General features: G+C 41.2%; 1 protein-coding gene across 4 annotated transcripts in view; it reads right to left on the bottom strand.

Annotated features, from left to right (window-relative positions):
• The window catches only part of zbtb49 (zinc finger and BTB domain containing 49), a 43291-nt gene that overhangs the window by 4130 nt on the left and 21763 nt on the right, over window positions 1-17398 (bottom strand). For 3 of the 4 annotated variants that reach the window (XM_048231747.1, XM_048231744.1, XM_048231746.1), the window contains 2 exons: window positions 9437-9510; window positions 8689-8771 (listed from right to left, as the gene is read on the bottom strand). The exons of the other annotated variant lie outside the window; for it this stretch is intronic. In XM_048231747.1, the coding sequence (XP_048087704.1) occupies window positions 8689-8771; window positions 9437-9510 (157 nt within the window). The remainder of the gene's footprint in view (window positions 1-8688; window positions 8772-9436; window positions 9511-17398) is intronic. 4 annotated transcript variants of the gene reach the window in all.

Raw genomic sequence — 17398 nt, 5'->3', positions numbered from 1 at the left:
ATAGAATGTGTTACGTTTTATGTGTCGGATGGCGGGGGTACGCGAGCCGAGTCCGGAAGTAAAAGGTGGTCCGCGGGGAAAAAAGTTTGGGAACCGCTGCCATACATTGACCGACACACAATTATTTTTTTCTATGTGCTATATACATTCGCTGTCCAAGTCGGCTACCACCACAAATACACTGTGTTCCAAATTATTGGATTTAAGTTTCATAAACATTTATATTTTTGTTTTTCAATTAAACTCATGGATGGTATTGGTCTCAGGGCTCTTTGGATCATTGAAATCAATCTCGGACATCTGTGATAATTACTTTGCAAGGTGAGCCCAATCAAAGGAAAACTACTTAAGAAGGATGTTCCACATTATTAAGCATGCCACAGGTTTCAAGTTGTGCACTACCTTGGACAAGGTCTGAAACATTGGATAGTTCCCGAAAACTTCTGCGTGATCATCGTACTGTGAAGAAATTTGTCGCTGATTCAGAGCACAGGTGGGTTTGTGCAGACAAAGGCATAATAAGGAAGGTTTCTGCCAGACAAATTCATAGGATAAAGAGAGCAGCTGCTAAAATGCCATTGCAAAGCAGCAAACAGGTAATTGAAGCTGCTGGTGCCTCTGGAGTCCCGCGAACCTCAAGGTGTAGGATCCTCAAGAAGTCTGCAAGTGTGCATAAACCTACTATTCCACCACCCCTAAACAATGCTCACAAGCAGAAACGGTTGCAGTGGGCTCAGGAATACATGAAGACTAATTTTCAAACAGTTTTGTTTACAGATGAGTGCTGTGCAACCCTAGATGGTCCAGATGGATGGAGTAATGGATGGTTGGTGAGAATGGCCACCATGTCCCAACAAGGCTGAGACTAGGGGTGAACGATTATGGAAAATAATCTAATTGTGATTTTTCCCACCAATATTGCGATGCGATTATTTTTAAACACTTTATCTTCTGTCTTATTCAACAAAGACAAGCAATATATCATTCTATAGTATGACCAACACAAAATTACATACATTAAACATAAACTGTTCTTTCCTGGAGCTCAGACCTATGTTATGATGGCATTAGGTGATTGAATACGATTGATGAATGAAATATTTTTTATTTAACTATTTGAATCACATTAGTAGGCCTATATATGTTGAACTTCCAGCCTTGTAAACATTTAATGATTCGTATACGTTTCTATTTTGTTTCTATTTCATGTAGATATGATCTTCTTTCGTTAGTTAACAGGCCTATGCAGTGGCACTGACACGGCTTGTCCTTGTCCTGTGCTCTCTCATAAACGCGCACACACACGCACACACACACAGAGACCCACTCCTCTCATCTGTACTTGGAATGTACAGATGTGAATCGGAACAAATCGGTACAAATGTGAATCGGGCCGGCGCCAGATAGATCCTGGTCTCTGAAATGAGGAAGAAGGTTTGAAGTTACATTTAAGTTTTTAAGTAAGATTTTAAGGCCATGATTTTTTTCATTGTTGTTCTATACTTATTGAGGAACACAGAAGAGATTTAGGGCTGTAATAAACTGCTGGAGAGTATCTTTAAGCAGGAAAACATATATTATTGATATATGCATTCACTACACCGCAGCAGTACATACTAAGCCTTCTCAGCCACATATTACATTAACATGTGTAGTGCATTATGCACAAAATATGATCAGTGATCACTGAGATAAACATCACTGAGATGTTGCACTCATTTCTTAATGTGCTAAATAACATATTAATTTTGATAGCACCGATTATTCATGAATTTCATACATTATTTGATCATATATTCAAAATACTTTATTACATCTCATTATACTTGTATAGAGTAAAACTCTTGGATTTTTGGCTTCTCAACATTACAGCAATAAATAATAATAGCCTAATCAAATGCCCTGTGACCATCAAAATACCGATGCGCTGTTTGTCGCCCTGCTTGCTGTTAAAGGGAATGACAGATGCCACTCTCATTGGTTAAAGGATGTTACGCCCAAAACACACCCATGACTGATTAAGAAACATAAGAACAGCCTTTTTGCCCCAGGCACCCGACGTTTGATAACAAAACCACCTCCAATGTGGACTGGATAAACCCCTAAATTTATGTAAGCTATTCACCAGTGACCGTGCATTTTAGATCGCCCAAATAAATTCAATAAAAAAAATATGAAAACCTTAATAATATCCAAGTTGCTAATAACTAGTAACTAATCGGATCCTTCATTACAATCTAGCTATGTAAAAATAAACTTGGACATCCCGCATGAGAGCATTGTGTTGCAATGCTTGATCAACGTTCCAAACAAAGTAGCAAAACAACCAGGCAAGTTGGTCAAACAAACAATTTAGCTTGCTAGGACATTTGGAGAAATGCCACTCTCAACTGGATGTTACAGCAGAGATGAAATGTGCTCTCTCTCTCACAACGTGCTGTGAATGATTGGGGTCGGCAACATTTTGTGACATTAAAATAGGGTCACCTGTCAAAAAAGGTTGGGGACCTCGGGAGTGAGTGACTGAGTGAGTGAGAGATAGAGAGATCATAGACAGACGGGCTTTCATTGTTCACTATTCATAAGCCTGGTTTCCTGGCAAGCTGTTGCTGAGTGTGCAGGTCTGAGCCTTTAGGCTACAATAGGGTCACCTGCCAAAAAAGGTTAGGAACTTTATTGTATAGTTTTTGTGTATGTTATTGTATATTATTATTGTATAAAGGTTAGAAGCTTATTGTATATTTTTGTATATTTCATTGTATTTTGAACAGTGTTTTTGTATATTTGAGAGCAGTCAAATTCCTTATTTGTATACGCAAACCTGGCCAATAAAGCTGATTCTGATTCCGATACCGTTTGCCAGATGGAAGCAGTTGATGGAATCTGTGGTTATGAGGGCTAGGGTCCTTATTGATTTTCTTGGCTTTACTGATGCATTTCCTATTGTACAGTCCATTCAAGTCTTGTACAGTCACATCCACAGATGCCTTGAGCTGTATGCACAACCCTTTGCAGTGCTTTACATTTGATGGCATTGCAGCTTCTGTACCATGCAGTGATGCCTCCAGTCAAAACACTCTCTGTAGTGCCCCTGTTGAAGGTCCTTAAGATCTTAGATCTCATGTCAAACTTTCTTAGCCATCTGAGGGAGACGTTGTTGGGCCTTTTTAACTACATGGTCAGTGACCAGGTAAGGTCTTCTGTGATGTTGATGCCAAGGAAATTGGAAGTGTCTGACTCTTTCTACAGTAGAACCATTGATGGTGGTGGGGTCCAGCTAATCTTTTTGTTATCCTGAAGTTCACAATCAGCTCTTTGATCTTAGCAACATTGAGAGAGGTTATTCTCCTGGCCTTACTGTGGCAAGTTGTTGTTCTCACTCCTATAGGCCGTCTCATCATCGTTGGTATTCAATCTGATCACAGTGGTGTCGTCAGCTATTTTCATGACCAAGATGGAGTTATGCATAGCCATGCAGTTGAGGATACACAGGGAGTATAGGAGGAGGCTCAGGACACATCCCTGAGGGCACCGATGTTGAGGGTCAAGGAAACTAAAGTGTTGGAGCCCATTCTCTCTACCTGTAGTCAAGCTGACAGGAGGTGCAGGATCCATGCACAGACTAGGGTTGAGACCAGGGTAGCTCTACTTATCAGACCTTTCTTGACAGTGTTAGCTGGTCTTCTTGTTTACATTTTGCTTCTTTGAGGGTGTGCAAAGTCAAGGCAACTGTTGTGATTCAAGCAACTAAGCGCTTTGGTGAAACTGGCAACTAAGCGATTTGGTGGTTCTGTTTGGGATAGACCTGGACTGTTTTAGTTGAGACAACACCCTTTAGGATAAATCCTGTGACTGCCTCAGTGTAGTCATCTATGTAACAAATGGACATATCTCCCAGTCAATGCAATCAAAACAGTCTTGCAATGCACTGTCCAATTGGTTAGACCAGTGATGCCAGGGTTACGGCCCGCGGGCCGGACCCGGCCCGACTGTATGTCACATCCGGCCCGCGGGTGGTAAGGGGAGAATATATTTTTTATTTTATTTTTATTTAATTTTCGGTGGAATCCGTCAGTTGGTCTGTTGCTGCTGCTCGCCTCAGCTGCAGCAGCGTGCTGACGGTAGACTAGTCGCTATCGAAATGTTATCAAACTCGTTACAAACTATTATGATAGTGTTCGTGCTTTTCAAAGTAAACTGGGTTACAGTGGGTCCCAGTTAAAAATTGACACTTCATTCACGATCAAGGTGATTCACGCAGCTGGGTGAAATGTAAGTACAACTGCAGCCGCTTGGGGGCAGCATAGTCTGCTGTGGCGTTCCACGGTCGAACCGGACGGCGCGTTCGACAGCAAGGGCTGTGATTGGCCGAGTTTTCAGCGTTTCTCTGTGTTTTTAGCAGCCCCTGCAACATGCTAGTCCACTGTAGCCTAAGCTTTGTACATAATGTTTAACATAGTTTTGGATTCAGTGGCAAGATTTCTTGATTGTACAGTGCCTGTCTCTCAGTAATGTTTTAAAATGAGAGCTTCCGTCAGCTGGCAGTAGGCTACTTTGTCGGTCATGAGAAGTTAAACTTGCTAACAGAACATAAATATGCTGCTTTTTTTTACTACACTAACGAGGTTGAAATATAGCCTTTGCCTACAGCATCTCCTTAACAGTAATGTTAACAAAATGACAGCATTCATATGACAAAGGAAAACGAATTTGGTCACTCAAGACTGTGCCACAGCAACCAGTGTAGGCTACATTCCTACCTAATAGGCTACTTGAAGCAGATAGCGTTGTCTGGCCGGTCGAGTGGGTTAATGCACGTATATCCAGAACAGGTCTGCAACTTTCAGGCAGTTCTGAGTTCGAATCTAGGCAGGAGCAGAGCCATATAAAGGCCTAGGCCTATTGTTATCATTTTTGCAAGGTGTTGCTCCTGGCAATACTTGTTTATAAGGCGTTTGGTAATTAATTAATAGCTGTTTTGGGACCGTTAAGCGTTCTTTATAATGGCGCGATCACGGGGGAGTAAAAGCGACTGTTTACAGCTGTTACAACTGTAGGCTACAATGATTGCAATACAAAAATATGCGGCGTGTTAGTTTAGTTAGTTTTGTGATTTTTTGCACTTTTGCCTCATGTGTTTTCAGGTTTGAGGGCTTTTTTGGCAAGATTGACCTTGGTAGACTCTGCATATGTTATTTCTCCGTATGGAAAATAAAGTAAATTTTCGACACACGTCTGTTATTAGTTCAATAAGAAGTGTTGCTTGTTAAAACATGTGACTAGTGAAACTCAAATGATTTTAGAAATATTTAGCCAAAGCCAAAAAGTGTTAGAGAGAAGGAGAGACGCCGGTGCAGCTCAGATGTCTTCTTAATTTTCTTTATTCGTTAGTAAAAGGTGCAGAACATTATTAAACTTTAAAGACAGAATACGCACACAGGCACACCTAGGCTACTTGTTCTTTTACTCGGCTATCTATATATGGTTATCAGCACACAATGTTGGGCTAATTCACTAGTTATGGATATCACAAGTTTAAACAACGAAAACAGAAATGATGGAGGCAGCAAAGCTAGAGGAGTTATTCCAGATGGGCAAGAACAAGGTAGGCAATTGGTGTGCTTGTCAGAACGTTAGATTACAGCTAGTTAAAGCCAGACGTCACGGTACGCTAAAACAAAACTAAAGGTAACTTTAGTTATAGGGCTGTATCAATTTGTCCAAATTAATAGGTCATCGTAGACGTTGTTGTTGTATTATTGCATGTGGATATTGTTATGCTATGTAGGCTACTTTTTTTGCAATGCACGGACCTAAAACCGGGAAACGGACAAATATTGTACACGCGTGAATTTGTTTTTGAGGGGTGGGGGGTGGGTGGGTGTACGTACCATAGCTCTCTCTCTCTCTCTCTCTCTCTCTCTCTCTCTCTCTCTCACACACACACACACAGTACCTTTCTTAGCCACAGTTAATTTTAGTGGTGATATGTGTTATGGACATTTTTATGCACATTATTGACTGCAGTTTATTCTCATCAATGTCAGTCCATGAATGCATATTGATCAGTTGTTAACTAATACTGTAGGCCTAAAAGTTGCATTTGAAAATGTTACTGTTGTAGGCTGTTTGTTTTTTATTTCAGCCACACTGTTTTAAAGTGGTTAGGACCATTACACACTAATTTTGAATAAGCCATACTGCAATACCGATTTCATGGTTGCGCATGCACATGTTCGCCGATTATGTGGCCCTCAGTAACCTATAAATTCAATGATGTGGCGCTCTATGAAAATGAGTTTGACACCCCTGCTCTAAAATATCTGTCCTGGCCTGGTTGCACCGGATTGTGGCCAAACGACAGAAGCGCTGGAGAACCCTCCTTTGTCTACCAAAAGTGTTACTTTGTGCCCCCAGCTCCCCACTGCTTGTGAAAGAAGGGGGTGGGGGGGGGCTTAACGTGAAAAAAGCTTAATGTCCCAAAGCGGCAAAGTCATAATGGTAGGCTACAGGAAGTGGGGGAGGGTATGGGATGACCAGAGCCGTCTTAAAGCTGTGCTATTCAGAAAGCATCTTATTGTATTTCCAGGCGCACACAGCTCGTTATAGCCTATTGAGTGCCTTAGCAGATAGGCTCTGCTCTTGGGTTTGGCCTCACAGCGAACTCAACCCTCTTGTTGCTTGCAGTTTGTTAAATAAAGCGATGCAAATTACATTATTTATTTCTGATTAATTGTGTCTTTTTTTTGCAACATCTGCTTGTTAGGCTGGGCTACTGTCAATGTCCTGTACAGGTATATGTTCAACAATTGCTGGTGTAGGCCTACATGCTATAATCAATTAGGGACTGTTAGATTTATTTATTTAAGGGGCTACGGAGGAGTTTTGGGAGCGTTAGTCAAAAAAGACGTGACCCTCCCTCGCCAGCAAGACATTTTTCTATGACACTCCAAAGTGATTGAGAAAAAACGCATGACCCTCCCCAGTCCCAACAATTTAGGCTATTGATGCCTTCTGTCTACTGGGTCAATTTGGGAGCTTGCATGCTACGACTCCTTCCTTGAAATGCCTTGAAAAGGCTGTCGTTTGCACAATTTCACAAATAATCACTGGGACCGAAACAAACCTGTCAACTTTTCCCGGGTTTATCGCGTATTTTAACTTTTTCCCCGCTATCTTAGGAGGAGCTGCAGGGCCGTCGCAAGGGGGTGCGAGGCCCTGTACGAACTTGACAGATGCATGAACTTACGTGCATGAAATCATGCGATAGCTTACTTTACACATAGCCAAGGCTACTGTCGGTGCATTTTAATAGTAGCCTAGTCTAATAAGCTACACCAGCTTGTCTTTAAGAGGGGAAATTGTGTAGCCTATAACATTAGCTGAGTATTTGGCCATATGGTGTTTATCATAGGCTACATCATGAAACCAAATAGTGTAACAAAGGCTTAACACTTTAACGGGGAAATTAATTGGGCATGAATCATTGTGCTGAACGGTATTTGTCAATGCAGAAACACACGACATTCAAACTGTTGATAAGATGTGCACTATGGAAATTGGTCTGTAGGCTACTTGTACAGGTAAATGTTCAACAATTGCTGTACAGGCTATAATCAATTAGCTAAATCATTTGTCAAGCTGTTTAAATTCGTGTATACATTCAAAGCATAAAAAGGTGCTTTGATATATTTTTCCTTTGAGCGTCGGCAAGCAGGCATGCTGCGGTTGCAATGAATGAGGATAATTGGTTTTATCTATGGATTTATTTTTGCATTATTTTGAATATGACTCGCTCCAGTCTCAACAGCACTTTCCACACGCATCTAAGTTCTAACACATATCCCTCTCGCTTTCTCTCTCTCCATCCCTGCACACGGTGCTTTCTTAAAGGAGCTGCACCATCTTACAACAATTGCATCTACATTGTCATATTATAATGTTTTGTCAAGTGTAGCTTAAACTACCGCGTGATCAATTTAAGTTCCGTGCCCCCGCTGAAAGTCTCATCATGCTTTATCGTTACACTATCAAATCTATAAGTAACCGTGACAAATAGGGTATAAGATATATAAACTCACGCTATTGTATTATCATACATGTTTGGTAATGGCTCAGCTTTCTCTGATTGTTCTACTGACTTGGAAAATGCATCATGGAAGCAGTAAGTCAAGTCATTATCAAAAAATAGTAGTGGCAGAACTCCAAAGTGACACCTTGTGGTTGTTTGTGTCAACTGCAGTTTGTGCCATTTCTGCTGAGAAAATGGGGTGCGTGATTCCTGAAGGAACCCGTCCAAACTTAACGGGGACCCACTGTATGGAAGACGCAGCTCTCCAAGCGCAATGCAGCCCACTTCCCCTGTCTAAAATCTCAGCCTGTTAATCGAGTATGGACAAGTAGGTTCACGGTAGACAATCGATTCATGGTTTTTGCTGAACTGGAAAAGAACACTGCGCTTTTTTGCAGTAGTTTTGTAGTTAGGACATTTGGGGAAAATACTGTACCACTCTCAACTGGATGTTAAAGATGCGCTCTCTCTCACAACCTGTTGTGAATGATTGGGGTCGCCTGTCAAAAAAGGTTGGGAACCCCTGGCCTTTGTGTTAAATACTAGAGTGAGTGAGTAAGTGAGTGACAGAGAGTGAGACAAAAAACAATCACTCAAATTTCAATTGAACCACTAACCTCGTCCACAAACATCACACAGATGAGGCTTTTCCCCAGTGTGGATGACAATGTGACGCTGGACATCCCCTGAGGCAGCAAAGCTATCAAGAAAGAAAGGTCACGTTGATCATTACATTTTGCTATTGTTTGTGTAGTTACATTCAGGCCAACATACAGCTACAATTAAAATTGTGGATGTTGGGTTGGGGGTTTGAGTCTGACCCAGGTTGCTTCCCAATTCCCACCCCACGAAAACATAATATTGATTTCCTATTTCACCATCATTTTAGTTGAGATTGACCTCAATGGTAGACATACATTCAACAGTATGAAAATACTGCCAAAACTCGAGAAAGAGAAGTAGGCTTACATTGATGACAGTGACGTTGAAATATCATTGGTTTATATGTAAAGGTTAGGTAGCCTAAGGTGAATTTGAAAGGGATAATATATTGTCCGCCAGTCATTATTGGAAAATAAGTCTTGACAGGGCGAACAGGATCCCGACACGAGGCGGAGGGGTCTTGCTTCGTCCTGAAGGGACTTATTTGACCCAAATTATTGCAGAATTATTGCAAATTATTTGATCTGAAAATCGGTGTGTTCATCATACTGAGCACATCTTCATTTCCATTTAATTTACAATTTAAATATTATATACACATTTAGAAAAATCATAGTTAGCTTTTTCAAACAAAAAAAATAATTCGTCTTTCAACTACTGAGCAAATTCAAATGTGTATATTGATAAAAGTGTTTTCAGTACCTTTTTCCACAGAGTTCACATATGTAAGGTTTTTCTCCTGAATGCCGACGTAAATGTGTCTGCAAATTACCTGACTGTACAAAAACATAAAACATAATATTTAGTCAAATTGCAAATAATCAATATTTTATTTAAATTAATACTTTATTATACCTAGTTATATTAATCATATAGGTATAATAATATATACCTAAACAAACTTTAATTGCTAGCTGGATAATTCTATGCCAAGAATGATCGGACACCTTTGATCACTCAATGCGTCCCCTGAACGCTTGGATGATATGACGGGCTTCTTTCCCTGCCGTAATTGCATGTCCTGTACCTCGATCACCAAGACCAGCATATTCACATATCCAGCTGGTGGCCCAACCAGCTACACCAGCAAAGACCAGCAAGAGCTGGAAGAAAACCAGCAAAGACCAGCTAAAACCAACTACCAGCATAAGCTCATTTGTAGCTGTTTTCACATAACCCCGATTCTCTGATAGCATGAGTCAAGTATCTCACTAGACCACCCTCCTTGCTGGTGGTGAGAAGAGGTTGATTGGCTAGACTGAAACAATGATGTTCTGCCGTGGATTATAAGACAGAAGAAAGCAGGGGGTCAAGAGCGTGCAGATTAGCTTCGGCATGTTAGCATACACCATTTTCAAATATGGCGCTGCATGGATCATTTGGAACCAGCTCCATGCACGAAAATCCGTGTTGGGCACAAGCTCCCATGCACGTACATGTTGTTGGGCGGGTACCTATCCGGCGGCTACAGCCAAACGTTATTCAGTGCGTAATTGAGCTTATGAGAAGACATGTATATTATGGTTATGCATGATGACGAATAAAGAGAATTGTATTGATCTTGTTTCGTTGTTGTTTGTCCTGAACAAAAATAGCCTAAATATGATTAAAGACAATAAATTACACAACAGCGGCATAAAGCCCTTAATTGTCTCGTTGTAGCCTACACCATCTCCATCCGTCTCCAACACTCTCAACCCATCATAGCAGCCCCCTTTTGAGCTAGCCAGAGGCTGAAGCAGTAGGCCTATGCTACTACATTTAAACACAATTGTTGCCGCGAGGCATTCCAGCCTACAAATTTAATAACATGCCTACACCATGCATAATTGCCTACACCATGCATAATTAAAAAATAACTCAACTTAGGCTACACAATAAGGTTTCATTCCATTACAGCACAGCACACATTCAATGAATGAGTGAAAGTGGCTGCCTTGTCTCGCAATAAACAGCTGGAAATTCCGACACTTTTTCAACTACATGAAACCTCACAGTGAGCCATCAAATACCCCCTATATTTAAGTGCCTATCAGTCTCAACATTTAGATATATAATAAAACAGTCCTAAAGTAAATTAAATCCCAAACCAAACCGAAAATCGTCTGCTTTTGATAGCCTGGTATGCCGCTCCAAACGAAACACACGTCTCACAAAAAAACGCACAATGTAAGAAATAAAGCTCTGCCTAGCATACAATCCTGCCCCAAACATACCAGCCTAAGCCTAAGTAAATAGCAGACTCTGGACATAATTTGAGGATTTACGGAAAGTGTGCAATCATACATGGACGCCTGGCGATGCTGGCTGTCTGTGCCTCTGACTCCGCTGCTCATTTGGATGGTAACTCGACAGGTGAGCGCGACAATTGGATGTTGTGGATGCGTAAGTAAACTGTTTTTTGCAGAGTCCGCAGACTACATTCTCTTTAAGGGTTACTTTACCATCTGCGGTGTACAACCCAAAGTATATCCAGACACCACATTTTAGGGTCGTTGGGGACGTAATTGTCCGCTCAGGCTGGCCGTTCTGTGTGTTATCTTCCATTTTCAAAACAGGGTGGGTATTGAGGGCTGGCTAGAATACGTTTAGAGCACCCGCTATGAGAGGCAAACAATAAAATAAAAAACAAACTAATCATAGACTGTACTAAAGTCAAACTAATCATAGACTGCACTAAAAATCGAATAGTTTATTTATAGTTCGACTACGGCTATTTCACATCATGTTCGAATGCATTTGCAGCAGGAGGACGGTAGGCAGACTGCTCTTCGTTAGAGCCGCTGTTATCCAATGAAATTAAGTTGCGCTTCAGGGCGACTCCTCTCGGACTCCATGCGCGTTCCCGAACAACTTTTTCTTCTTCTTGCTATGTTGCAAGCAATGTATTGCAACATTGCATGCATTATCGCCACCATCTTACTGGAGGACGATTGGAACTTGGCGCATGGTCAGAGCCGACTGGCGCTGGATCCGAACCCCAGTGTTCAATATGGCGTTGACTATGAATTGGCCGGATTTACTAGCCTAGCCTCCACCATTCATTTGTATGGAGGGCGGGACTTCCCCCTCGCTTCCCCCTCGCTCGGTCTGAAGCTCTTTTCCTTTTCTTTGTGTCTTCCGTCAAGGGTTTTCGCTGCTTCTTCGCCGGCTCTGCCATTATACACACGTTTGCAACAACCTCTAGCGTTTCGTTAGCCTGCCTCTGTGCTGATCCTGCTTCGGTCGGCGGGTAGGATACACCGAACTTGCAAGTGGGATATTCTTCGTACAGGCAGTAGGGGCGGGCGAGAGAGCCTTCGTTCGCCCCGTAATGAGTCATTTAACCATATACCGACTTACGAAGATGATTAATTAACACGAAAACATTGCCTGGTGTCCCTTTAACCGCATATCAAACTTGGTTAAAAAAACACCTTTCGGCTATTCACTCAAGTAGTAGGTGATATATTGCCAAATAAGCATGCTAGTGATGCAGGTGGTCTCATACCGGTCAGTTTGATACCAAACAACGCTGTTGGAGCATAATTAAGTGTATACAGAATGACAACATCGATTTTAAAGTGTCACGAAAATGCCCATTCGGACGAGGGCGCTAAATATGTCAAAACTATATTACCGCACCATTTCCCAGAGTGCCACTATGCTTTTTATGAACCACCAGGGTCCCCTTGATACATCTAGCATAGTGACTTGCTTTCATACCAAAATTCCCAGGGGACTCATGATGCTGCTGGACTACATGGGAGAATTTGCCCCCATCACTGCAACAATCTACACAGTGTAGCAGCATCCAGTTACAGCGTTTTATTGTTTGTAAATTCGATCTGGCATTCTGGAAATGCCCGCAATGCTCTGCACTCCGAAAAAAGACAGGCGTACTCAGGAATTAAAGCAAACAAAAATGAAAAAATCATCTCACTGACAATATATTCTGCAGGCCAAAATGAATGGGCTGCAACCAAGTCTGTTTGTGTCAGGGTGCTGTGGGGTTAAAGAATATGAATTAAATATGAATGCTATTCTACTTTTTATTTTTATTTGACTTTTTATTACAGTAAGATACTTTTTATTTATTTATTTAATTTATTTGTGACATATTTTAACCTGGTGTTTGTATTAATGTCAATTTCCTACAACATGCACCAGGATGCACCGAATCCTACCCAATCACAATTTACCCCTACCCAATTTGCCTGTTGTTAATCCTTCATCATCTGGTTTAACTAATCCAGGGTTATAATTAAGATATGCAATGAGTCTCTGGTTAAGCCGGTAGGGCTGCAGTTATCAATCCTTTTTGTAATCGATTAATCTAGCACTTTATTGATCGATTAATCAGATAATTTATTTTTTTGCATTTTTAAACAACCAAAACAAATAATGCATAACGAAAATGATGTGGCTGTAAAATGATCAAGCAATTGGCACAGAGTTATTTATTCTAACTCCAACATTTGGCTCCACATTTAAGCCAATTATATGCAATTTACCCATTTAGTGTTTATAAGTGCCAGTGCCAACAATGAAATAATGTTCAAAATGCTCTCTGTAAAAATTGCAGCCTCTTGTGCATGACTGAGGTGGGTGAACAAAGCTGTCCATCCTATGTTGTGAAGTGCTGGGAGGGAGAAGAAGAGGGAAAGCAATTTCATTTATTAATATGTACAACTGTTGTTGCCCTGATGAAGATTATTTGTCATTCTGTACTGTACTCTGCCTTTGTATTATGTACTAAAAATAAGGAGTCGTGCAAAGGCAAAAGGAAGTAACTGACATATAATCAATATTTGCTTACCACCATATAGAAGATCATTAACTGAACACCTTCAATAAAGTCTAAATCATGGCATTTGTTTTAGATGACACACATTACTTAGACATTTAGTTGTTGCTATCCAGTGCTGGGAGTGCATTCAGTTGGAGACAATGTGTAGACTAAAGAACTTCAATTTTGTGTGCAGCAAAACCAACAGGTTGCCTGCAGATAGGTGACACAAGAGTGTACAGTATGAATAAATACAACAACTATCTCTGATAATTAAAAACAATAATTTATTTGAAAGAGAACGCAAAGATATCAAATTAATGGAAGCTTTAAAATTAATGTATGGAGATAAAAACAAGTGAATTGAGGTTTCTTACGACGGTGGGCATAACATAAGCAATGTAATTTACATTGTTTTGGATGCAATAAACTTGACTTGAATTATGCTGTCACTCCTCCACAAGAAGTGAGAGCCAGAAAGCCCTTCTATTGGGGGGCATAAGAGGACAAAAGTTATTTTACAGTATTCTTTCTTTGTCTCCTCAATGCCCCAGTTACTGCCTTTCGCCTTCGCACGACTCCTTATTTTTAGTACATAATACAAAGGCAGAGTACAGTATCTGACAAATAAGGGTTAAAGGTCAACTTTGATTTTTTATATACACATTTCTTCATCAGGGCAACAAGTCACCAGAATTCCATTGCTCTACCTATAATACATTTGTGTAGACAAAACAAAAAACTTTGAAGTCATTTTTCTCAGTTTGACACTCTGGTCAGTTACTGCCTTTTGGCTTTGTACAGCAGTATGGTTTTGGGGGTTACTGTGAACACAACCCTCTATTTTTTTCGAAAAAACAGTCAAATTGAGTATAGATATTTATCCACATGATAAAGGAAGTCTTTAATATCCCAAAAATGACAATAACTCATTTTTGACCAAAAATGCAGTTACTGCCTTTTGCCTTTGTAGGGCAGAATGTATAGGCTACGTAGATAGATAGATAGATTGATAGATACTTTATTGATTGTTTCAGCGACGCTTGGTGAAACAGCATGGAGTGGATGTTTTCGGTTCAGATGCTTGTTCTCTTCCTTTTTGAGTATGTAATGATCCCAAAACTTTACTTGAAATGATCCCAAAACTTTCCTCTGCCATTTAGTGACATCTTGACGCGCTAGTGGTGGGCTTCCTGAACAACAGTCCGTGGGGAACAATCTGATCCCTGGGCGTATAGTGCGCGTCATAGGAATTTAACGAGGCTTCGAGGCAGAGTTTTTGCCTCGAGTAATTTTTGTTTTGCTCCCCCTAAAGCTTTGGGGTGCATACTTCACAACCGTCTCTTTGGTCTTTTCGCTGGCTCTGCCATGATGAACATCTAAACAATGAAGCCATCTTATAGCTAGCCGGCATGGCTAACCGGTCCAACACCAGCATGAATAACAAATTAACCAAACGTGACAGTACAACGAATTCTTGCGATACTGGGTTGGAGGAGCTGGTAGGGGTTGGTAAGGTTGGTAAGTGGTCTTAACAGTCTTCTGTAATAAACTAATAATAAGCTTTAAAGCTCTGTAATAAACGAATAATACGCTTTCACAGTTCTTCATGTCAGGTTAGCAACGTGAACGCTAATGTCAGCAACTGAAATTTCAGATTTGTCCGCAGATTTGTCCGATTTGATGCTCATTGAGTTCAATGCAAATCAAAGCGGCTAATAGGCTAACTGAAAAACACATCATACCAATCTCTAGGTATGGTGAAGGGTATGTGATGATGTAGGGCTATTTTAATTCCAAAGGCCAAGGGAACTTTATCAGGATGCATAGTATCCTGGATCCATGAAATAAGTGGCCTTTAAAAAAAAAAAAAATCTGCCTGCCTCTATGGCAGCGTTTCTCAAACTGTGGGTCGCGACCCACGACTGGGTCGCGGAGACATGCCAGGTGGGGCGCGAACTGATGTGAAAAACAGGAGTTTTTTTTATTTTATTTTTTTTCTGTAGCCTGGGCCCAGGTAGCACCCGATGCGCAATGGACGCACTGTGTTATTCACAGGGAAGCACTCGTGTCAAGGCAGTTAGTAGGGATCGACCGATATATCGGCCGGCCGATATATCGGGCCGATATTTGCGTTTTTTACGTGTATCGGCATCGGCCGATAAGCCGCTGCATTCGCTGATAGTTTTTTCCCCGCATTATTTACATACAGGCGTCCACAGGCAGCTCTGTGTTGCTGGAGATGCTGCAATTCACGTGCAGACTGCCCCTCCCCCACGAGTAGAGTGCGGAAATCCTGCTCTTCAAGACAACAGTAAACTTTAAAAGCATCTTTTAACTGTTTGACTTAGCTGAAATATTGCCATACACTTTGAAGGTGGAAGCAAGTTTGTGGGTCCAAATGGAAAACACGAATGATAGATAGGTAGGCTACTTTTTTGTAGGGCTTTGACTTTTGCCCAAAAATCATATTCGAAGTTCGTTTGTTTATTAATATTAAAATTCGAATATATTCGAATATGTATTAATAATATTTCAACCATTAAATGTCTTCAGTAAGGTCGATATTGGTATCAAACTTAAGTTCTATATATTGAAGAGGTTCATTAGGCTTACTGTTTTACTAATTCTTACTGTTTCTCTCTGTACAAGCCAATAAGGTAAAATTGTGTACCTGACAAGTTTCGGCTACCTTGCCTCTGTAGCCTTCATCAGAGGTGTCACGTGATGTTGGTGTGACGTCGTCTGAGCTGTGTTATATGGAGTTTTCCATCCCACCTGATGTGGTGGGATGGCGCGGTCCCCTGGGGTGCTCGGGGGGGGGGCCCTCTGCTGTCTGGTGGTTTTTCATACAGCCGGGGGCGGCCCTGCAGGACTGTGTCCCAGGTGTGGGATAGCTGGTAGGCTCCTTCATCCCGGTTCACAGTCTTTGGGGCCCACTCTTCAATATACTACGTAGAAGTCATGGACAGATTAGTGTCAAAGAATTCCGTTGTTTGGAACAACTGGAACACAAACTGGCCCGCTTCCGCAACCACCTGAGATTCACACTACGTTGCCGAGATGAAGGAGTTGCTCCAACAAGCTTGGGAATCAAAAACCCAATTCCGACGAAGAACGCGGAACGAATTGTGAGTAAAGCACGGAATGCCTTGGTGAAGGAAAGGATACGTTGCACGGTCAACAAGATAAACAACATCGAAGAGCAGTTAGCCGAAAAAAGGAGTGGATTTAAACAACGTTTCCCCCTGGACACGGAAATCGAACGGATAATGAATGAACATCTACAATGTGAGCATGAGAAAGAATTCAAAATAACAAAATACCGTCACAACAGAAAACTTGAGAAGCTAACCTCAGCAAAAAAGGAGGAAGAACACACGGAAAAAAGAAAGGAATGGGTATGTAATCTTTCACAACGAAAACTAACAGCAACGGAAAGCAGTGTGTTGTCTTGGGGTCTTAACTGCCACAACTGCCACAACACCAATAAACATCCCATACGAAGAATTCATCGTAGCAACAGAGTTAGCATGTCAGAAGATCACAAACCAAGGCGACAAAGCTGGTTTACGCAATGAAATAGCGGGGATACTGAAGTCTGCCAAAATTACACACAGGAACACAAGCAGGGAAGAATGGAAGGCTATACAGTCAATAGCCAAAGACAAAACCATCAAAGTGCTACCCGCAGACAAAGGCAGAACAACAGTCATCATGGACACAGAACAATACGAAAAACAAATGATAGACATGCTGGGCGATAAAGACACTTATGAAATCTTAAAGAGGGACCCTACAGAGGAGAAAAAGAAGAAACTGAAGACTCTGCTAAACCCATTAGTGGACGAGAGAAAAATAGACAAGGACAATTACAAGTACTTAGTACCTACAGC

Source organism: Alosa alosa, chromosome 21 (assembly GCF_017589495.1).
Source record: "Alosa alosa isolate M-15738 ecotype Scorff River chromosome 21, AALO_Geno_1.1, whole genome shotgun sequence".
Taxonomy (NCBI): Eukaryota; Metazoa; Chordata; class Actinopteri; order Clupeiformes; family Clupeidae; genus Alosa; species Alosa alosa.
The sequence above is the reverse complement of the archived record's forward strand: the minus strand, read 5'-3'. Positions and strand labels throughout refer to the sequence as shown.